Source organism: Nothoprocta perdicaria, unplaced genomic scaffold, assembly GCF_003342845.1.
Source record: "Nothoprocta perdicaria isolate Ctin4 unplaced genomic scaffold, notPer1 scaffold_68, whole genome shotgun sequence".
In the NCBI taxonomy this organism is placed as follows: Eukaryota; Metazoa; Chordata; class Aves; order Tinamiformes; family Tinamidae; genus Nothoprocta; species Nothoprocta perdicaria.
In genome coordinates this window covers 1344102-1367615 of record NW_020455954.1, presented here as the reverse complement: position 1 = coordinate 1367615, position 23514 = coordinate 1344102, and the positions used below count along the sequence as shown (strand labels likewise).

Sequence of the window (23514 nt, the reverse complement as noted above, 5' to 3'; positions counted from 1 at the left end):
TTCCAAGAAAAAGTCATGGAGGTCTGATTTTAGTGGAATCCACGTTCCTAAGCAGGGATACTTATTCCATCCAAAGAAGTCCAGCAGATGTTAACGCAGAGATGTGGGGTCTGCATAGTGCTGTGGAGGTTCATGTTTTCTCTGCTCAGTGCATTCAGAGCCAGAGGAGGACTAACTGGCTCACCTAATCAGTTAAATTTGATGCCTAAAGTTGGATGTGGGAGTACATTTTAGGAGTTACTGAATGGTATTACTGTGCTTCATTTTTATAAACCTTCTATGCATCAAGAATGCATTGCAATAATAAATACACTGCAGCTTTTTACTGAAGCCGTGTAAATTTTAGGAGAGAAAGGTGTTGGGATAGGATGAGGGAGAGGCCACACTCCAAATAGGCTAGCAGATTATAAGCACTAGTAATGATGTTTTCCAGAAACCTGTCTATTTTTTTTTCCTTTGAGTTTGATATCAGCAGCATTTTCACTACACTTGCAAGTCGCCTGGATTTTGACCCTGCTTCTATTCTAGCTGAAACGTGTGGCAGAATTTCCATTAACATGAGGATATGGCTTTGCTCTAGTGCCATAGTGACAAGCTTCAATGAAGTAAAATGATTTATCACTTTTCGCTGGAAACCGATACTCTTTTGTATCATCAGAACCAAAGTCTTCGACAGTTGTGCTAAAATTGCAGCATTCAGAAGATCTCATTTGCAAATTGAAATGAGCTGTGTCATTAGAAAAAAAACTTCTCATTTGCAAGAAGCACTTAGTAAGTGCTGTGCCATCCAGATTCTTAATTAAAAAGTAGAATGATCCATTTTCCCACTTGCCCTTCCCTTTGTCATTACCGTATCCTCTTTGGGGGACTGCAGGGTTTGATATCAAAGGCCATACGTGATTCCCAGTGGTTGTTTTATATTTTAATGAGCATAAATCATACTGTGGACAATACACTCCATGCACCCCTCCTCACTCGGGGGAGAAGGGGCTGGATCTGCAAGATGAGGCTGACCGAGTTGACTCAGCTTGAGCTTGGCTGATAGGGCTGAGGCAGTCAGGAGTCTGCTGGGGGTTTTGTGTTTACAAATGGTCAAGAAAAATCCAATGTCGGGCCTTTCTGTTGCATGAGTGCAGATTGTGACCCAGAGATTTTTGCCAAAATGAGAAATTCATAGGGACTTTGAGTATACAAGCCGTTAAGACACTGTCTTGGGGAATGCTCCCTTCCTGAGCATTGAGAGCACTAAATCAGTGCAGAAGGATGAGAGGAGGAAAGTCTTTATATACGTAGTGTAGAAGAAGTTAGCAGTTTTCCTTTGAAGGTATTTGATAACATTAGTCCACAGAATAAAATATTTAAAACAAACTATATTGTTGACCTGAAAGTGGCTTTAAAATACACATTGAAACATCATGGACCAAAGAAGAAATTGCACTTCTTTTTGAATTGTCTCCTGTAGAAAATGAGGCATCCTTCAGTTCTAACTTAAGGTGCATTCAGCTTGGAGCAGTCTAAGAAAATGGCTCAATTGGGGGAATGGTGGTGCATGAAAGAGAGAGGAGAGCTAAATTGTTTACAGGCAGTAAAATAAAGGCTGGAAGGGAATATGATTTCTGCCTAGAGATCTCTTCAGGAAGGTAAGTGGTACAGAAGGAAAAGAGCTATTTCAGCTGAATGATGTTCTTGGCACAAGAACAAACTGGTCTAAACTCAGAGTAACTTTTAAGCTGCAGATGAGAAAATGAGGTTGCTGGTGGTCAAATTGGGGAGCCCAGGAACAGCCTTCTGGCAGGAGGAACAAGAGGCAGAAAAACCTGACAAGCTCTGGAAGATGGAGCGCGATGAGTTAATTGAAGGGATTATAGGATACAGTTGTGGTGATAACACAGACTGGGAATTGATAGTGGAGAAGATCTCTCACTCACTCTGTGTTCATATGTGGCAAGTCATTAAGTGTTAATCTCCTCCTTTTCTCCCTCTCCCCCTTCCACACCTAGACTGGAATGGGTTTTAAAAGAAAAAATATGGAAGATGGGCATGGGGTGGCCCCGGAGTGAACAGCGCCCTGGGCTCAGCACCGTGGGTGAAGCTGTCTTGGGTCTCATGGGTGGAATGGACCGGGGTGTAACTATATGTGCTTTGCCAGGGAGACTAAGGGGATGGACTTTAAGGATCTTCAGGTTGTAAACAGCCCAGATGTGTGCCCTGCTTGTTGTATTTTAACTGGGATATGAATATCGCAGTGCTAGTGGAAAGGAGCATCTAAGAATGCTTAAGTTCTCTGCAAAAATCTTACTGAAGTGTGTGGCAAAGGAGATGCCTTAAGTGCCTGTAAGCAGAGCAGTATTCTTATATATTACAAAAGTAAGGCCTGAGGAATTTAAAGACGTGCCATTTTTAGATGGGCCTGTTTTGTCGTCAGCCTAGTTCCCCCCTTTAGCAGCCAGCTGCCTATTTCCATGCCTGTGGTGGGCAAAGCGATTTCTGTGTGAAACAAGTGATTTGGCAGTGAAGTTTGACAGTGCCTTTTAGGGAGCAGTGGGGACTACAGACGCAGCCCCAGATCTCAGAAGACAGGAGCTGCTCCTTCAGGTGATGGAGATCCCAGGGCATAAACGAATGAGCATCGTCTTTACTGACTGTTTTGTTCACCAGGTGATGACAACTCTGGACGGAAGGTGATTACGTTCAGTTGCTGCCGTATGCCACCCTCCCATCAGCTCGATCACACCCGATTGCTGGAGTAAGTTTCTCTCCATCCCCCTTTGCATTTTACATGTGAACTTCTGTTAGCTTGTTCCTATGTGAAGGAGCTTTTTGGGAGGTGAAGCAGGGGTGTTGAGAGTGAAATGTTAATGTTAAGTGAATGAGATGCAGATGAAACCATGAGAAGCAACTCCCTGTTTGCAGAAGTCAACTTTGTGTACTGTAGTGTTGATGTTAATGATTCCTATGGCATCTAAAAATGGGATTTATGATGAGAACCATCAATCGACCTCGAAATTGAACTTTTTTTTAGGCTCATTTTGTAATGTTTGTTGTATTTTGTGTGTGTGTTAAAGAGGTGGTGAACATTAAAAAAACCACATTCTTCTTCCTTGTAAACTTGTGGCACTGAATTATCAGTACATATTTCCCTGGATTCCCTAACATGCCACTACATTGGGATCTGGTTTGTCAGAAGAGCTTTGACCTTATGAAGCATTTTAAACCTGTTTTGAGTTCTTGTACAGCCCCTATTACCAAAGTATTTTAACACATTTCAATATACAGACCCTTACAAAAGCAGGAAGTGCTCTTACCTCAACTTTTCAGAAAGAGAGGGGTTTAAAAAACAGGTTATTAGAGAGATGTAGATGTTTGAAACAATGCTGCTTAATTTGTGTGCTCCTCGCGCTGTTAGCTTAGCTCAGGAGCCTCATGGCAAAGCTTCCTGCAGGAGGAGGGTTAGCCCCTCGGAGCAAGGTGCCTGGCACTGAACTCTTCACCGGAGGAGCTGCCTTCCTTGATTAACAGGTAACGTGGGAGGAATAACCACCTTGCTGGCCAGATCTAAGAGCCCTTCCTCAGTGCTGCAAGGAGGCACCTGGGTAAAAGGAGGATTTCCAGCCCTCAGACTCTACTGGATTTGAACAACTAAAAGCTTTTCTATAACGGAGACTATGTTAAACCCTCCTGGCAAGTCAATATTAAGATAGAGGGCTGAAGGCAGCTGGCACAATATGTGTGAAGTGATCTGTGCTTTAAGTAGTTAGACCAAGCAGTCAAGTTTTGAGGTGAAGACTATGCAGGCTAGATCCAAACTGGTAGGCTGTTTGTGATTGAATCACTTAATATCTGGTAATGCTTTTATAATGTCCCTGTGATTCTGTTACAGCCTTGGAACGTGTAATTGACTGTACAGAAATTCTGATTATTTTGTGCCCACAAAATCCTCACTATTATATTTAGAAGTACAGGCTTTCTGAATGCAAAGTGCCATGGAATTACGTGGTTTAAAATAAAGCAGGAGACTCCCCACATGTAAGAATACCTTTTTGGGTATATTTTCATTTCAGCCTAATTAAGCCTTGAATAATCGTTACTACTATTTCTATTAAGCTAACATCCAATACACAAGTCAGGGATCAAAACTACATTACACTAATTGCAGTGGCAGTCCTTGTCCCAGACCATTCACGGTGTGAGATTTGCAGGATGTTAGGGGGAATTAGCAGATAAATGAGGCAATGGAAGTACAGGCAGGCAGCGAAGCTGCATGTTTTTACATAGGTGGATAGTCAGAGTGGCCTTGATACTTTGAAATAACCACAGCCTAATAGATGCCATATGGAACTGCCTGTTTTATGAAATGAGAGTGGCCTACATACAGTTAAGCACAATAGCTAGGGCTGTGCTGCAGAATAATATGAGTGCGTTGAGAATGACGTGAGGAGGTTGAGATGTGACCCAGCGAGAGGGGAGGCTGGATTGTGCCCCTCCATCATCACTGCTTCGTTTGAATCGCTGAGCTGCGTAATAGACTGTACAATGTTCTCAAATGTAGGAGAAAGGAAAGAGAACAGCATCTTGGAGTGCACCATAAAAGAATCAACACAAAGAAATCTGCTTATAAAACACGCAGTATTGTTGCAAGATGGGATAACTAGCGTAGTTCCTTAAATTAGTTTCAAAGGAAATGATCTATAAACACAATCCCTGCGATACAAACAAGGCAGAGGCAAACATATTCAGGGAAAACAGTTTGCTGTAACCAGTCCTAATTGCCAGTAATTAGCTGATGGATTTTTTTTTTCCAATAATTGAAAATATTTTAAATTAGGAAGAAAAAATAAGGTGGCTAATAGAAAGGAATTTACAAAGATCAGAAGAAAGCAAAATATGTCAGTTCTAATTGCCAATTAAAATGCATCTTTAAAATTTTTTTTTTTTTTGATAACATGCTCCCATATTGTTCTCATCTTTTAGTGGTCAACGAGTACCGTACATTCTGTAACTAAACATATGTCAAATTTGAAGGTTTGTAGCCATTTGAAGTGACTGGTGACACTGCTACTAAAGCAAAATGAAGTTGTTTGAGAAATCCCTGGAAGCAAACACGAAGTTCCAATCACTAGCATTCTGTGCAGAAGTGGTGTGTTTAGGTTCTCAACTGCTGGTTGGAAAATCTCATCCCGTGTACTATCTTAAAGCTAAAATGTGTCCGTCTTCTCAGGTATTTAAGGTATACCCTGGACCAGTACGTAGAGAACGATTATACGGTTGTCTACTTCCACTATGGCCTGAAGAGTCGGAATAAACCATCTCTGAAATGGTTGCAAACGGCCTACAAAGAGTTTGACAGGAAGTATGTCTCTTTCTGTTGTCTAAAGTCTGTCACCAAATTCCATGAAGGAAGCAGATAGCGCAGTTAGGCGACAGGCTGTGGAGGTTATTTCGCTATTGGGAATTCTCGTGCTGTTCTCTGTGCTGTTGATGCCGTTAAAAATGTCTCCTGCAGCGCTGATCAGCAGCCTAGGTGCTGGAGTGGGGATCCAGGGCACTGGGACAGGAACCACAAGTGTCTGACTAGCAAGATAGTTGTTAGTCACTGTTCTTAATTATCTCACAGTTGTGTTAGAACCTGCTTGTGTATGATATGATACTGCCTTTGTAATAAAACAGTGATCTTTTTCTTTCAAAGGTCTATATATAAGCCTAATTAAAATTGGGAAGGAAAAATTGCTGTTATCGCTATATTACTGTCCTCTTCCTTTCATGAGAAGGTTTTTCCTAGGAGTTTGCAATCATTTTTTGCTAATAATAACTCCTTAAACAGTGAAGATGGAGGAAGAGTTTTCTTTACTGGGAAAGGCACTTAGAGAATAAGCAACAGTTTTATATAGCAGCAAGGTATTTGATTACTACAAAATACAAATCAGAAAATGGGCAATGTGGGTAAGTTCAGAGTATTTTCATGCAGCCTGGTTTTCAGTATTTGTTTCAGCCCAAATTCATTATTTATTATATCATGATGTGACACTGCAGAATAAAGCAATGCTATAATGGAGAAAGATTTTCCACTTTAAAGAAAAGGGAGCCATCCAATGTACCTCGGTGCAGTTGGCTTCATCCTTGGTAATTTCTATCAAAACAAGGCAGATGTAGTTAAAAAAAAAAGGGGGGGGGGTAAATTTTACATCTGAAATTTAGAAATTTTCTCTATCATGAAAAGTCTTCAAATGGAAATAAAAAGGTAGATGAAGGAAAGTTAATTTTTATGTGATCAAGTTTTAAAAGGCTTCCTCTTCTTGCCAGTTCTTTGTAAGATTGCCTCTTCTCCAGTATTTTTTTTTCCCTTCCCCGGTTATTAAACCCACAATACAACAGGCACTAGTTAGGACTATAGTAAGTAGTGTAATCTTAGCCTACTGTCTTATTGTCAAAACTTGTCATTTGTTTTATTTTTATTATTTTATCTTACATTCAGCTTTCTCTGAATTGAATCATTGTAAAGATACTTGAAGAGAATGCTATATAATGTTCCAGTAATAAAACCTCTCATTCAATTGTAGCTATTCAATTCTACAGTATATGATATGAAGTCTTCTAACAATTTCTTTTTTTTTTCTAGGTATAAGAAAAACCTTAAAGCACTGTATGTTGTACATCCAACCAACTTCATAAAAATTCTGTGGAATATTTTTAAACCTCTTATAAGGTACTTGGCAGTTTATTCAAAAGATTTTCCTATTATGTTTAAGGATGATCTGTTCTGTAATAAATTGCTTTTTAAAAAGGCTTGAGGTAAAATATGTCAGGTAACCACAAAATACACATTTAAAGTGCAGCTTGAACTAATATATAAGGTGAGCTTAAGTTTGGGTCTGAATAATAAGGTAGTTTTTTTCTTTGTAAGAAAGAGAGTTTCAATTCATAGTATGTTTGATGTTAAGGACATACATTCAAGTAAGTATCACTTGAAAGCTTAGCTATATGACAAAATCTGCAGACCATGAATGGCTTTTTTTTTTTTTTTGTCCTATTTTACAGCCTTTAGCACGGTAGAACTGGGCCATAACTGGAATTACTAGGCACTGTGGCAAAGCAGGTGATAAACAGTTAACCTTCAGTCTGAGCTCAAGTGCTGAGATGAATAGGAATGAGATTACTTGTGTGTTCAAAGTTAATGGATATGCCCTGAAGTGCCCATAAGGATTTGAGATGGAGAGTGAAAATGGTGAAGGTGGATTTATTTTACTGGTGGATGCTTTTCCTTTGCCTGATAAGAACTGAAACTATTTGTAATCTCTCTACATATCCACATAATTATTAGTGGTAAGATGGTTGGGCTTCCTTGGCTTTTGCTCCTGAACTCCTGCTACTTTCAAAATACTTCTGCCCTTTTTGGATTATATTAAGAATGTCCTCAGGGTTGAAGGAAGTAAACAGCTTATCTTGAGAAGCCGTAATGAACCGAGTGAAAATGTCTATTACAGTAACTTGCAGTTATTTGAATTTTTGACTTTTAGAAAGTTAACGAATTAGAAAGGGTGGTTAACTTCTAGACAGATCAAAACATGCATGAAGCATGTGAAAATATGAATAGTAACCACAGCTAAAAATTATTCTGGAATGAACTGTGCTTGAAACAGGAAGAATAATTAAGGTTTGGTTCTTTTTAACTGTCAATAAATAGATGTCAAGTAAACCAACAGAGAGAAAAGTGTGACTGAAGCAGGAATCCAATAGCCTGCTGTATCTCATGAATGAGGTGGTTGCTTGTTCCCTCTCAGCTGAGTATGGAGAGCTGGGGTTTAGGAAGAAAACAAGCAAGCAAGCAAACATGAAAAACCCTTGGTAGACTTGTCAATGCTCCTGCAAAACCAACTGCGATGTACAGACACAGGTCCACCTATCTGTAGCCCTCCTTGTTCTTCAGGCATCAGAAAGAGTAACACAGCTCGGGTGTAAATGCATCTAGCAGAGACATAGCTGGACACCATTGACCCACTGTAGTAATTGGCTGTTAATTCTCAGCAAAAAAAGTTACAGGTGCCTCTTCCAAGTACTCATTTCTCTTGGATCTTATATGAGATCATAGGGTATCATAGGATAAGATGAATGCTTCCCCAGCATGACACACTGACTTTTAAATCCTGTTTACTTTGCATGTGAAAATAGGTAATAGCAATACATTTAAGCATTCATACGTGGCATAGAAAATCAGAACGAGGACTTGTCATCTTTGATGCATCATCTTCTTGACCTTTTGAACGCCCAGGATTCTCGTTTGTGTTTGATTTCTATTGCTGTGTACCCACGTGCTTGTTTTGATTCCAATTTAGTACTACGCTTACTCGCTGTTGTTAGAGTATGTGATGAACAGCAACAAATTTGTTCATATACTGGGGCTGACAAAATAATTAAAAGCATCAATAAAGTCTGAATAGGTCCAGAAGCCAGAAGACCAATAGTAGCTGAAGCTAATTCAGAGGAAAAAACAGGTTTTGCTGTTGAAAGTGGCTTAATTATGCAACACTCGCCTGTATTCCTGGTTCAGGTAGACTGTCTCGTTTGTAAAGCAATGGAAAAAGCAAGGATATGCTTTTGTATCTGAATCCCTATGTGATTTGCCTAAACTGCTTCACTTAAAAACTTGCTGACATAGTCATCAGTTTACTAGAACAGTACAATTTAGGGTTACAATTTAGGGCACACTGTGCCTTCCCCATCTGGGTTCATAATTTTACCTCAGCAGGGCATACTGTTATCTAAATGTCAATATCAAACCAAAGTTCACAAAAAAAAGAGTAAAAACTTCTTTGGATTTTGTTTCCTAACTTTGCTTTTTATAGCCCATGTTCATTTTTTGACAGTAACATTTTCTCTGAAAAACCACAATTGTAAAATAAATTTCATGTGAAAAGCATCTGTTGGTTTTCCTATTTGTTAGGAGCTTGATTTGAGTACATTTGCATGAACAAACCATTTGCTGCGACAGAATTTTTAGAATGTAGAACAGAAGCAATAAGCATTTTAGCATCATTCTATTTGAAAAGTAATTAAGAAAATGTAAATATATGAAATTTTTCAAACGGCGAAAGAAATTGGCTGATCTCCCTGGCAATCCCAAAAGGGCAAGAAGTTAATGCATTAAGTCAAATGCATTTTTTCCTAGTGGTGGTGGCCTACCATTCATAGAGAACAAGAGGAAAATTACGATTGTTTGGGACTTAGTTACAAAAGATCTCTTTTATAGCATGTTGTGCACTACGAACATTACTTAGAGAATTCATTTAGCCTATTGCTTGCCTAAGATGTTGAAACCAAAGGCTATTCTGGAAAAAACACGAGCTGAAAATCTCTGAATTTGTACCCAGATTGAAATCTGTCGGTGTTGCAGGATCGCTTTCGTGATAGCAAATTTTAGCAGTTTGGAATTAAAAGTTTATAAAGTGCTTGAGTAATTTATATTTGTACCATCTCCCACTAGAGGGAGCTTGTGTATATATGCTTGACAATTCAGGGATACATTCGTTAATGGAAGAAAATTTTTCACTATCAAAGTATCTTACAGCAACGTACACCTGTTACTTTTCTTGACAGTTAATTACATTTTGCGTTGCAGAAAATGTATGAAATTGAGACTTTGCATATAAATGGATTCCTGAACATCTTGGTCTGTAAGCAATAAATTCTGGTTGAAACTCAAAACCTAACTAATGATACCTGCTTCTTCAAATTCAGAAGTCTGTATTGTGACACTCATTTAAAGAATCTTGTTATTCCGGATGGTATTTAAGAAGCCATAGTCTAAAAATCACCTTTTCCAAAAAGGATAAAGTTAGTTGCTTGGAGGAGTGTAAAGTATTAACTGTGAAAATGTGCTGTTTTATATGTCACTATTTATATGTCACTTCTATTTTATGCTATGTCTTTTAGTAGGGAGGAATAGCTAAGAAGATGGAAACATGTCCTGTTGACCATATAGCATTTCTTGCAAAGTTAACCTGAAAGTCTTCTGCACAACATCCCTGTTAGTAAGCTTTCTAATGCTCTGTGAAAGCTGTTTTTCAGTGGCTTTTAAAGCAATGTTTTTCATATCTATGCAAATCAAAAAACTTTCAGATGGCAGTCAGTTATTTTTATTCAAATCAGACTCTGAGGCATGCAGTGTATATGTTTGATCATATGAAATGAAATACATCTTATGTCTCCTGCTGCTTCAATTACAGTCTAATTCTGAGATGCATCAGCACTTACATTTTTGTAATAAAAGCTAAACCTTCCATAGATGTTCCTCCCATGCTGGCTGTTATACTTCTTTCCTTTTTTTTTAGCCATAAGTTTGGGAAAAAAGTCATCTACCTGAACTATTTAAGTGAACTGAGAGAGCATCTCAAATATGACCAGCTTAGTATCCCTCAGGAAGTCATCCGGTACGTGGCAAGTTTAACATATCCTCTTTCGCCTTATCCTACATGCACTTGTGGCTTGTTCTTCTTATTCCTGCTAGAATCGAATCAGATTTCTTTAATGAGCCAAAATCCAATTCCCGTAGTTGTGTTTGGCTAAATTTAACTCTGAAAGCTGCATTGTCACCAGACACATACTGAAGAGTGTCATATATTTAGAAAGAAGAATGAGGTATAGTGCTGTACAGATCTGGATCATTTCAGGCCTCTGTTCTAGAGTGTTTTCTTAGTATAATTGGAGCCTCTGTGTGAGCATTAACAAAACCAGCCCATGTGTCAGTACTGCTTCTGAGTACCAAGTAATGTTTGCAGGCAAAAATACACTCCTGGCCTATTTACTTGCATATTATATGAGATCAAGTGACTTTCTTTTGCTAAGAGCATTTGCAATCAGCACACTGGTGCCTGAATTGGACCCGTGTGCCTATGCCCTCAGCAGAGCCATGACTTTTGTGCTCTGTGTGTGTGTGTGTGTTAGGGAGGGCTCTTAGACAGGGCCTGGGAGAGAAGAAGAAATGTGCAAGGCTGGAATTGTCAAATGCCATTATCCGTATCAATAACAGGCTTTCTGACACAGTGGCTTTACGTGGAAATGCTTTGATGTACTGACAGGAAGTGATTTTATGTCACTGCTGAATGAAAGCAGCTGGAAGCTTTGATTATGGCTGTTACTGATGCCTGGTAGGTCTTTACACACCTTTTGTGTGTATGTGGAATAACAGAAAATACTTAACAGCTCTGAGGTTATCAAATGGATTGCATGGTTGCCAAAGAAAGGGGAATTCTGTTTTAAGTAGCAAATAGGCTTGAATTTTGCTGTTCAATTATAGCACATTCCTATTTTTTGGACAAATTTATCACTGAAATACATTGACTGAAGCAAAAGAACTCTTCTATGCCTTCCTTAACTATCCTCCAACAAATACTCCTTGAAAATTTCACTAATGCTCAAATTAAATGCAAGTTCTCTAGACTTGCACAATATTCGCTGTTGTCAAAATCATGATTGATACTGATTACTGTTCAGAAATGTAGTTTTCTCAGCTGTGACGCACAGCAACTCAATGATTTTTTGATTTTTGCAGACATGATGAAAATCTTCGGGGGAAGCAGAAGGGAAAACTGCCACCTGTGGTGAAGATTCCTCCCCCAAGACCACCTCTACCTAATCAGCAATTTGGGGTCAGCCTGCAATAGTAAGCTATGAGATCTGTAAACTGGTGCCTGTACGTTTTATCTGACAGCCTTCTGCCATGTGTGGTTTCACTGGACATGTTTTCTTAGTATATGTTTAGTTTCTGTCATCCTCTTTGAAAGCTATAAAACCGTGAGGCTAGATGGGAGCTTTTATGAATTCAGGACAGATCTCAGTCCCTGTGACCTGCCTGATCTTCGTGTTTACAATATCTTCATAGTACTTACTGCTAGCAGGGCTGCACAATTCTCCCAGTGGACAGAATTTCTGCTGTATGTGACAGAGCTCTGAGTTAATCTGTTGCTGATGGATGCTGGCAAATAGGGAAGTGCTTTCGTAGTGTTTACGTAGCGGGCAGCAAAGCCAGGACAAAGCTTCAGGCTCCAAAATGGCTGCATAAAACCAAAATGAATGTGTGAGCCGGCAGAGATTGTTGCTTTGCTGCTCCCATGTTGTTTTGATCAGAGTTTTATGAAATGAATAAAATAACACTGTATTCCAGAAATGCCCTGACAGCTGTTTACATAGATTACAGCACTGTATGTGGTATGAAAAACGGTTTAATTTACACAAGGAATGGGATCACAGTAGTATTTGCAAGATTCATTTTTGGTTTAAAAAATAAATAAGACCCCCCAAAGCCCTACAATAATGACAAAAAACTTCTAGTTTCCTATCCATAATCATCTTTGTCCAAAAGCTGTGGCGAACTTTATCTTAATATATCATCCTGCTCAAAAGCAGCTGAAAAATACTGTTCACATTGAACAAAGATGATTTTGTCTGTGTTAGAAATGAATTCTACCTGATACATGGCCGGGTGCCAGATGTCCTCCTACTTGCGCTCCGCTTTTCCGATCCTAATGATTCAGCTGTAAAGGAAATATTAAATAAAAATATCTCTTGGTTAAATGTTAAACATTAGTCTTCTCTGGAAGGCCTGAAATTAGAACGATTCAGTGCCTGGGGTGTAAAAGCTGCTCTGACATTAACTTTTATGGTAGCTCCTTAGAGTTCATCCTAACACTTGAAACATGGTGAGCTCGCTTTCCGAATTCAGAAAATATCTTTCGAGTGGTCTCCACTGGGTCATACAGAAGGACAGTGTCTTGTGCCACAGCTTCAGTAATACAGATGGATCTATTTGCAGGCATCAAGGTGCACAATGTCACTTGCCTCGAGCCTCCCTGTCAGGTAGCTCCAAACTGACACAGGTTGAGGCAGCATTTTGTGTCCAACTTGTCACAGCCTTAGCTGCTGAGGCAGCATTTTGGGTGCCTCTCTTAATGCTCCTTCACCTCTCTGGCTGGTTCTGAGCAATGTTTATTGCTGGGCTGCATGTGCCGAGTGCATTGCCCACCTTTCCAAGCCCTGCTGCTTTCCAGCTGTGTTACCATAAGCAAATCACACCCTTCCTGCATGCTTTAGTTTCCCCTGTAGCAAAGTGTGGCTGCTTTACGAAGAGCCTTGGGATCTGTCGGAGGGAAAACACTGAGGGAGGCAACATTATTTATTGCTTTTAATCTGGTGAGTTCCAGCACTCACTAAGGAGGTTCTGAGCTGATGCCATCCCCCACTTCAGAGCACTCACACCTCTAAGTATCAGGCACACAGGGATGTGCATTCAGTGGTTGCCAGTGTCATCCCATCTTGCAGGAGAGCTGAAACTCTCTGCAAATAAATCCTCAAACACATTTGAACAAGAAATAAAGGACTGAATTTGGATTGAGGAAATGTAAAGGTAAAGGAGGAGAATGACATATATTGAGAGCTTTTAAAATCATAACCACGCATGTATCAACTGTTATCTTGATGAATCAACTACTTATGCTAAATTCTTCTCTTCTTGTGATCTCTATAGCCTGTCATAGCAAAATATCAGTAACTTCATAAGTATCTAGCAAGGAAGTAGGTTTGAAGTCTTCGTCTAGAGGAGATTTTCTGCATTTTCTGAAGTAGGATACTAGGAGGCCTTGATTTTATTTTCTAGGTTTATGAGAACATGCACTGTGGGCTGTGTATTTTGTTATAGTCGAGGAAAATGTGTTATCAGAGATGCCACTGAGAGAAAGGCATTCTTGTTAAAAGACTTTTTCTCTGTGGAGGCTTTTCCTTAGTTTAAGGAAAAGAAACAACACAAAAGACCTGCAGGCCTGAGGCTTCCTCAGTTTTAATACTTCTGAGATACTATTTTTATCCAATCTGTGTTAGGATGGTGAATAAGACTTAAGCAAAGCCTTTCTAGATGGCCTAATTTTGATCATATGTGGAATAACCTTCCCCCAGTGACTTGCGGCTGCAGAACATGGTCAAGCCATACATTTACTGAAGACTCCTACTCGTACCCTTAAAACAAAGGCATTTTTGTCTGAAACCACCTTCTCATTTACCTTTCCTCTCAATATATATTGCTTAATGCCAATATATATTGGTTAATTGATTTCCAGAGATGTAGTTAAAAACCAGAAGAGCAGAAAGGGACAAACATTGTTTCAAGATTCTCCACTTTTGTCTCAGTGGACAGAGAGAAAACCTGTTCTGTGAAGTCAAGTGAACAAAACTTGACAGTGGTTTTCATCTAGATGTGAATAAATGATTGTCTGAGAGCGGTGCTCCCTCTTAGAGGGATCCGTTAAGTCCCATGGACATTTGTAACCTTGTAGAGTGGGATTTTCAATGCAGCATGAGGCAGCTGGGCATTTAAAAGCCATGGAAATTCTGTGAGATCTGGGCTGTAGTTCCTGCAAATGTCATCTCTACTGAGTTGGGCTTAATTTATGAGTGAGGTGAAGAGATTATTATCAGGTTAGTTCAAAGCTTTTCATTCTTACGTTACCCTCAGCGGCTCAGGGTGCAGCATCTGAATTTAAAATGATTGCATTTGATCTCTTTAACCTCTCAATGTCATCTTAACCTCTTAAGGGGGCGGGGGAAACACCAAGCACCAAAATGACTTTTATCTCTTTAAAGAGCAAAATGCTCTTTATATTTACTCCCTGAGGTAATTGTGCAGAGAAGAAAATCAATGTCTAAATATGTAGGTATGATGGCAGGCATTTGAGAGGGTATTTGTGGAGTTTTGGCTGTGGTTAGCAGTCACCATATTATTCATGAAGAGTACAGGCAGAACTAAGTTATTTGGTCATTCAGTGGAAATGTGAAATACTTTCAAGTATTTCATTTGCGTTCTGTCTTTTAAACATCTATTTTAGACATTTTTTTAAAATTGTATATGCTAGCTTTTGTATCCACCTGTTACTTTACTTACATAAGTGCAAAGGGAACCATTAAAATTAGACTTTATGTAAAAATGCCCTATGTATAGAAAGGAAGATACACTAGGTGGTTTTCCCAGGAGCTACCTGTAGTCTGGACCTTGCAAATGCCTCTTAACAAGGAGCTGTGAAGGAAGGCAGACTCTTGTTCTGGAGCAGACTTCATTGGAATAACTATTTCTAAAAGAAAACATTTGGTATAATTAACCCCAGTGACCATTTCCATCTTGGAAATATTCCAACACAGTATGTTTGAATCTTCCATAGAAGAGCAAGACAGTGGGGATGTGAGACTGGGATTCAGGAGAGCTGAGATCTAGTCCAGGCTGTGTCACAGATCCATAGGGGATCCAAACCAGGATGTTCACCCTGTGATTCAGCTAAGATCTTGTGTCTCTCCAGCTTTAGCCACATTTATTTGTTTGGGATTTAAGCATGTGCTCTACAGGAGATGCGGACATGAAGGGGAAACCTTTGTCATCGTGAGCTTCCTTCAAGTGAGGACTCCCCAATCAAAACTTTATGGAATTTCTGACCCCCAGCTTAGATTGCCTGGGAAGTCAAAGTCCATCTGTTTCAGTTGCCTAAAACTTCTAGTTACATACTGATTTGATTTTCTTGAAAACATAGCACAACTGAAGCTAGTGCTTAGCCTGATGGATTTATCAGAGCAGCCTTGCTTCTCTTAGTCACCAGTCATGATCTAATAGGAACCCACCCTCCAATTTCACAAACATGTGATGCATACCTCAGATGGGCAAGATAACTTTGTATGTTTGTCCTTGCCCGTTTTGCTGATTGAGGTTCCTTATGCACAGCCACAGAGGACAGAATAACAGCGCCGATGAGCTAGTTTAAAGGTTTAGCAAGCCTCGAGTCCTTTCCTCTACAGTGGGTGACAGCAGATGCCTAGGAAGAGTATCAGAACAGGGTGAGTGTCTCGTGATACTTCCTCTGATATATTGGCCTCGCTTCCAGCAGCTGGAGACTTAGAGGACTGCAGGGTATGTGAAAATGATATTCTGTTATTTAGCAGTCACTGCCATTTCTGGAAATCCAGATGTTTTAAAGAAAGTTCATACATCGCTTTTATGCAGCAAGATAGTTTTTCCATTTGGTCAGTAATGCCATCTTCACACATAACATGCAGAAGCAGCAGAAAGGAGCTATTCAGAAATAGGCCCTTGCTGTGTTGTGCTGTGTGCAGAAGTGGGATTTTCATTCTAAAAGACATCAGTAAATATTTTACATTCAAAAAGGTAAGAAAAAAGATAGGGTATAGTCTGCTTATGTTAATTAGATGAATACACTTTAAGTGCATTAATGAAGTTTGCACCACTTTAATAATTTAATAATTTGCACCACTTTAATACTTGACTGCATGGACTTAGCTGCATCCCTGTTTTCTGTCAGCCTCCTACGGATCCCTGTTGCTCAACTCTATTTCCTCTGTAATCAGGGAACACTACAGCTGAGCTCCAGCACAGAGTGCCCTTGACTAGCTGCTGACATTGTCCTCTTTTCTCCAGTCGGCTTTAAAATCTAAAATTAAATATCTTGGCGGAGGAGACAAGAAGTGTTTTGTTTTTCTAGCTATTGTCACAGAGGGGGAGAGGGAGACGAGAGGAAAATGCACAGGAATTGCCACAACTGTCCAGCTTTTGCTTGCTGAATTGCTCTCAGAAGTGTATCAGGGTGCTTTCTGTTTGGTCCTAGTCTTTTCCTAATCTTTCTGCTTGTGCATGCTGTGCATGCGTGGCCAGGCAGAAGGAATACATTCCAAACCAAACCCCGGCGTGTCTCAGCAGGGAAAATGAAAAGGAGAGGAAAAGAGAGAGAGAGAGAGAGAGAGAAAGATCATGAGCCAAGAATGCTTAATGGCACTTCTGAACGATGTGTGAAGGCCCTCAGTGAGAGCTGTCCCCGGTCTGGAAACACGTCATTGGATATATAACATATATATATAACATATTGCAGTTACTGTAGTTCCGTAATGAGGAGCACTCTTGGCTACCATGTTTGCTGGAACGGATCCCTTTCGAATCTATGTGGGTCGCTGCATTTGACTTGCAGAAAATGTTCTCATTTATTTTAAATTTAAAATTTTCATTTAACTTGAAGACCTCTTTCAGGTATTAGGAGTGGATCCTGTCCTTCAAGGGCAGTAAGAATCTTGTAGAAAACAGTAGAGCTGCAGAAACTGCATCTTCTTTCTTAGAAACAGAAAAAGGATGCCTAGAATTTATTATTCTGACTTATAGCCTACTTATTTGTCTCACCTCCCCGACAAACTAGTTCTCAGCAGGAGCAAGTGTTGTAAATAATCAGTTTGCTATTTATACACTGAAATGGGGCAACACATTTGGGGGGAACAATAATAATTGGAAAACATTTATAAAAAGCTGCTGGGTTGCTATTTAATGCCTCCGGAGTGAGCAGCTGTAAGAAAGTGGAAACGATCAGTGCAACTTGGAGAGACTGAGAATGGGCTTAAATTGTCAATAATAAAGATGTAACAGCTTCCAAGCAAATTAAAGTCTTGATGATGTTCCCATTTAAGTGAATTATTCCTTCCACTAATTTTAATAAAAGTTGCCCTACATGTTTAGGGTACTGATAAGAATGCATGAAGCAAAATCATTTGACACGTGAGGATTGTGTCATAACTCATCTATTAGAAAAAGGTATAATAACTGTTTTTCTCCTTGCCTTGATGTGCTGCAAGTTTTCCCTCACTAGTATCCCAATAGAAGTGTTGACCTCTTGTTTCTTGCTTAGTCCCTTTCTGGAGGATCCCTTTCCCTGGGGCTTCCAGCTTGGCATGCTGTGCAGGGGAGCCCTAGCGCTTCCTCCTAGACACCGTGTATTAGCAAGGCAGCACAACCATTGCCAATTTTGCTCCATTTTTTTGCTGCAGGGTTACTGCACAACCCTGGTCTGCTGTGAGAGCAAATAGTTCACGTGCAGAAGCCGCTCACAGAAGCATCTGCATGGTGGTAACACCAGCACCGACTTTCAGCCCTACTTTGCCACCAGAGTACATGAAGTCACTGTGAGATTGTTGAAAGTAACCTCGAAACAGCAAGAAAGAGCAAGAATTTTGCTGCTGGGAGAGAGATGTTACTGAGTTACTGGGTTGTCACCATGGTAAAGAAGAGGATGCTGCTCTGGGGGCTAGGTCATAAACTTTGTCCTGGCAGCATTTCAAGTCATGGTGGTCTCTCGTTGTGGGAGTTTTGTCATGTAGCCCTTCAGGCTGCTGTGCTTGCTCTCGTAGACATCTGTGATGATGCAGATGACTCAGGTTGGACTTGGCCTTACAAGTCAGGCCATAAATCTTTCCTCTGTCCCTTCGCATGTTATTTTGATAGTGTAATGAATGATTTCTCCAACAAGTTCAATACTATTTTGTATGGAAATTAACGTGTAAGGACAAGAGGTTGCAGCACTAGATCTTTATATCTATGATATACCTGCAAGGTGCAGCAAATGATGAGTTAATGACCTATAGAAGTTCATACTCTTGCTTGATCTTTTGTCTTCCTGCCAATGTGTTACATATTTATGTAAAGTCAGTATCTACTTAGAGCAAAAAAGAAAAGTCCTCTTTTCAACCCAATTCTTGTTAGATATAGATGCAACCAAGTCTGTTATCAACAGGGTCAGTGTCTATCATGGCTTTATATAACATTAATGGTACTACCATGCTAGAGGGAAAGAAACACTGCACAAGAGAACCTGAAAAGCATGCACAAACAGCATGCACAAACATTAGTGCAAGGGAAAAGACTGGATGGTGAAAATGGGAAGGAGGAAGAATAGGACTGGATGGGAGAAGAAATTGAATGGGAGAAATGACTCTGATTCCTCAGCTGTGATTTGTCCCTGGATTGAGCTGAGTGAGATCAGCCATGTTTGATGGTTGAGTAGCTGAAGAGTGGAGAATGTTCCCCTCTTATTTAAGGCTATAACAGAGGTAAGTCAAGAGAATAATTCTCTGAAATTGGGATCCTGTTCTGAGACTTCACTTTGGAGGAACTCAGCCACCAGCTCCCTACATGAAGCCTTAGGGGAGCAACATCCTAACCTCAGGGCTACAGAACAAGGCAGTCTCTGTAGCTCTTTGAATGCACTTCATAGGCACAGGGAAAGCCTAGGGCAGGTGAGACTAGGGAGAGGACCATTTAATGTAGCAATTTCTCCATACTTCCATGCTAAATTTTGTTGCTGTACTGATTATTTTAAGTTAGATTTTTGTGTGTAGTGTAAATACAAAACGAAATACCAGATTGGTCATTCTACATGGCAGCGTTTAAAGAGTTGTGATATATACACCTTAATTAGTAGTAGGTGTTTTATATTAATCAGGTAATAAGCAAGCTTAGACAGAAACAAGAGAAATCAAAATATTTTGAAAAGAAGAGTCTAAGCATCATTCTTATCTGCAGGCAGGACCTCAACTAATAGTAGGAGCTTGAGGGTAGGTTTAGGTGTTGTGTGGACTTGCATGAACATCTCACATTTGCTGGGGATGAGCTGTAGCAATTGCAGTCTCTGTTGAGAAGGTCACAGATCTCTGTGCTCTTTTCTGATGGTGTTTTAGAGACTGTCAGTAAAACTGATCGTCTTTGAAATATCAAACGTTGAGTTGTACACAAATACATTTCAAGTATACTTTTAAGATCTGGCTTTGGTCTTTTATTTTCCTTTTGCCTTCTCTAAAACTGCAGAGAACACTCAGCAGATACTGACCGTCTTTTTCTGTTATGCTTTGAAAATGCCAAAGACTTTTTTTTTTTAAGTAAGATAATTGCAGAATTTTCTGTGCTGTCTAGATCAAGAAACCGCTGTGTTCGATTTTTACCTCAGCTGCTTGCTCATGAAAGAAATCTCATTTCATGGGAATCAGTCAAAGCTTTAATAAACTCAATCTCGCTGCATCACTTTGCCTTCAAAATAAATAGTACGATATCCTTTTAATTACACATACACAATGGCTTAAAAAGAGACAAATGACAGAGAAAAATCTGCATGATAAAAGCCTCCTAAACTTGCAGCATCCCTTGATCAGGACTTATTATCAGACTTATTATCCTGCCTTGCCTGCCTCTCACTGCCGTACATCCATGTTCAGCTAAGGGAGCCCAACCAAATTCAGTTCCAGCCCTTGCCGTTGTGGGCAGCCCTGCAGTGAGCAAAACCAGAGCAAAAACCTTCTTGAGTAGGGTCAAAGAGAGCCCAGGACACCCTTCTCCTGCTTCATCCTTAGCCTCTTGACTCTGTTTCAGTGTAGTAAATAGCCCTGACTTCCTACTCATCCTTGCTGAAGTTATTTAGAGCTTTCTGAAGGAAAGGAAGCCTTTAGGAATGGCTGCTTGAATAGGACTCTGAGTCACCTGTTTCAACAGCTCCTTCAGAGCCTTTTGTAATGGAGAACCATTGTGCTTGGTGCAGGCTCCTTAATTTGTGGAATTACATGTATGCTTTCAGACAAATGCTCTGTTTTGATTTTAGATGTGATTCTTTGTCTGTAAATACCAATTAAATGCTGGATTTTTTTTTCTCCTTCTAACAGTATCAAGGACAAAAATAAAGGTGAGCTAATCCCACCAGTACTGAAGCAAACTGTGTGCTACCTAAAAATAAAAGGTGAGTTGCTTTAAAGATGAATTGTATTTTTGTGGAGCTGTGAGGACTTGAGAGTTGGGGGATTTTTCAGAACCGGGGATTTTTTCATCTCCAGTGGGGACTTTTCAGGGAGCATGAAACTATCTACCTATCTGGGCCTGATTTAGCAAAGTTCATAAAAACATCCTAAATTTGAAGGGTTTGTTAGAGAGCTTTGATGAATAGGGAATTTGATGAATAGGGAATGATCTGATAATAAAATCAGATCATTGCCCATTGGAGAGAGGGGGAAAAAATCGCCATAAGGATCAGATTAGGGAATGGCAAGTGAGAAGAGATGTCTTCTCTTCAGCCCATATTGTATCATTGATTTTAATTAGAACTCCCAGGAAAAAAGATCAATTAGAAGTTCTGTTTTTATAGAGCCAGTAGCTTAAAAAACTCAGAGAAAACTTATTTTGCAGGCATAAGCAGGAAGGCCTCTCTTCACAAAATACTGTTAAGTGACACTCAGTCAAGAGGGCCTTTGACGGCAGTTCATAGCTGTAGCCAGAGTATATAAAGATACAGGTTGCCAAGGGTCACATTTAAAACAGGGACTTCCAGTTGCAGGTTCATCTACCTGCTTCCTTTACGAGGCAGTCGAGTACGGACGGTAGCATGGAGCGGGTATCCCCACGGATACCTGCCTGGTATCCAAGGAGCAGGTGTCAGGCACTACCTTCAGGGCAAGCACATGGTTTCCCTGCACAGGGAGGAAGGGGCACGGAGGAGGAAAGGCTGAGAGGAGGCTGTAGTCCTGAGAACCACAGCCCGATTCCTGTTGTTTGCCCAGCACAATGCAAGTGTACATTTTCATCCTTATTTTTTTAAGGCAATGGCAGTAATATTTTTATAGCCGTTTGTGTTCCAGGACCTGAGAGTTTCACAAAAGTACACTAAACTTCCCAGTATCGGTGACTCTGTAAGCTAAGCCACATTTATCTGACAGATGACAGGGGATTATGTAGGACTGGCACAGAGCTGCACAGTGGTACAACTGGGAATGATACTGACGCTCTCTGGAAGAAAGGTGTGAAGTTTTAATAGGTTTGTCTATAGTGAAGAAAATCAAAATGTGTTTGCTTCACTTATTTCAGAAAGTAAACATTCCCTGAACTTCAATGTGCTATTGGTTTTTACAAAGTTTGAGTAGCACTTGAACAGGTTTGAAGATGATTTTTGTTTGGTCTTTCGTTAAGACAAAAAACAGGCTCAGATCTGTATTTTGCTGTTAAATGTGGTTATTTTTATCCAAGATTGTTCTTATTTAAAACGCTATTTGTGTTGATAGCACAAAAATAAAGAATATGTATATATATTATTTTGAATAAGAGATGCTTACTCAAAAGCAAAGTCTCACAAAAAATGTCAATTCTTAATTTCCATCGTTGAGCTGTCATTCTTAACAAGGTAAATTTTGCTTGCACTATTAAGATGCATCCTTTTAATCTAAGTGAGAGGTTTCGGACTTCTTTTAAACGCGGACAGAGTAGACCTCACATGGCAAGCAGGAAGTCTGACTGGGGGGGAGCAAAGCACTGCATGTCAACTCGAATGCCAGTTCCCAAGAGAAATCCTGGCTTCATTTACATGAGTGCAAGATCATGTTGATTTAACTGGTGCCAGAACAGACCCTTAGTGTATTGCCCTCATTGCTTGGCTCAACTCCTTCATATTTTAGTTTATCCCGTGTTAAATAAGAGCATTAAATAGTGGCCTGTTTTATTCTTTCTTGTGTCTCCTACCTTGAGTGAAGCTCATTCGTGACATACCTGGGAGAATGAGAGTCACTCGGCAGATACCTGCTGAGCACTGGCAAGCAGTGGCCCATGCCGTCCATAAGGATGCTTGTGGACAGAGCACTGGGCTCCTTTCCTTGTGAAACTGCTGCACTGTCTTCCAGATAACTGCGGTCACCAAAGGCCACACATTGATGCAGGGCCAGCTCTGCTATTAACACATCTATCTACTGATTTCAGCAGAGGAGGAGTCCTTAATACACTTTATGGCAGGCCTTTTGGACCCAAGTCTGGACTTCCACTTGAGCTCAGGACGCTTTTTGAACGTGCAGCTCCCAGGCTAGTGTCAAACATGGCAACTTGGAAGTGTAGCTTGTATCAGATGTCTTATGGCAGGATATGGGGAATATAAATTGTTCCCTACTAGGAATATTGCAGGCAAGTGACTGGCAGCTTGAGACAGTCCCTGTAATTATAACTGTAAGTGGGTAATTGGAGCTTGTGTAGTGTATCAGTGCATGCCCCATCTGCAGATGAAAGCTAGACTTCATGTCTTAAACTGCTAGGAAACAATCCTCCTTGCATGTATTGGGCTTAGTAGGCAAATACCCCTTCCCCACTAATCCACCAGAGCCAAGAGAGCTAAAGGAAGGATGAATGTGCGCTAATATCATTGCCTTTCCGAGCTGTTGCTGCTTAGAAACTGAGCAATATTCACTAAATATCACTAAATTCACTAAAAATATTGATTGATTTAAACTTGGCGATAGCCGCTCACATGTGGCCCTTCTCTAGACCCCTTCAAAGGTTTTGAAGAAGTGTGGTCGTTGTATTTGGCTGCTGACCAGTGTTTCACTAGTAATTGTGGGCACTGATTTGAGACAAAAGCTCTTGCATAACCCTGGGTTTGTTCTTCCTTGTTTTGCCTCGTCGCTATTGCCCCAGCCCCTTCCCTCTCAGGAACTGTTGAGTCCAGCTCAGATACTCACAGTTCTCTGAAGCAACAGCACGAGCTGTGCAAGGTAGGAAGGAAAAACTAGTTTCTGTTTTTGTGATTCTGATGAAGCAATAGTATTTTTTAGCTTTATCACTGCAGGATTTGTTACATGAAGCCTTTGTTATTCTGAAAGAAATCATCATCCTTGGTTGTTTTTTTTTTCTCCAGACTCCCCTCC

General features: G+C 40.1%; 1 protein-coding gene across 1 annotated transcript in view; it reads left to right on the top strand.

The window, feature by feature from the left end:
• ARHGAP8 (Rho GTPase activating protein 8) overlaps positions 1 to 23514 on the top strand; it is a 59264-nt gene that overhangs the window by 21738 nt on the left and 14012 nt on the right. The window contains exons 5-10 of the mRNA XM_026050354.1: positions 2659 to 2746; positions 5219 to 5350; positions 6617 to 6703; positions 10326 to 10424; positions 11546 to 11656; positions 20506 to 20579. Coding sequence (XP_025906139.1) covers positions 2659 to 2746; positions 5219 to 5350; positions 6617 to 6703; positions 10326 to 10424; positions 11546 to 11656; positions 20506 to 20579 — 591 coding nt within the window. The remainder of the gene's footprint in view (positions 1 to 2658; positions 2747 to 5218; positions 5351 to 6616; positions 6704 to 10325; positions 10425 to 11545; positions 11657 to 20505; positions 20580 to 23514) is intronic.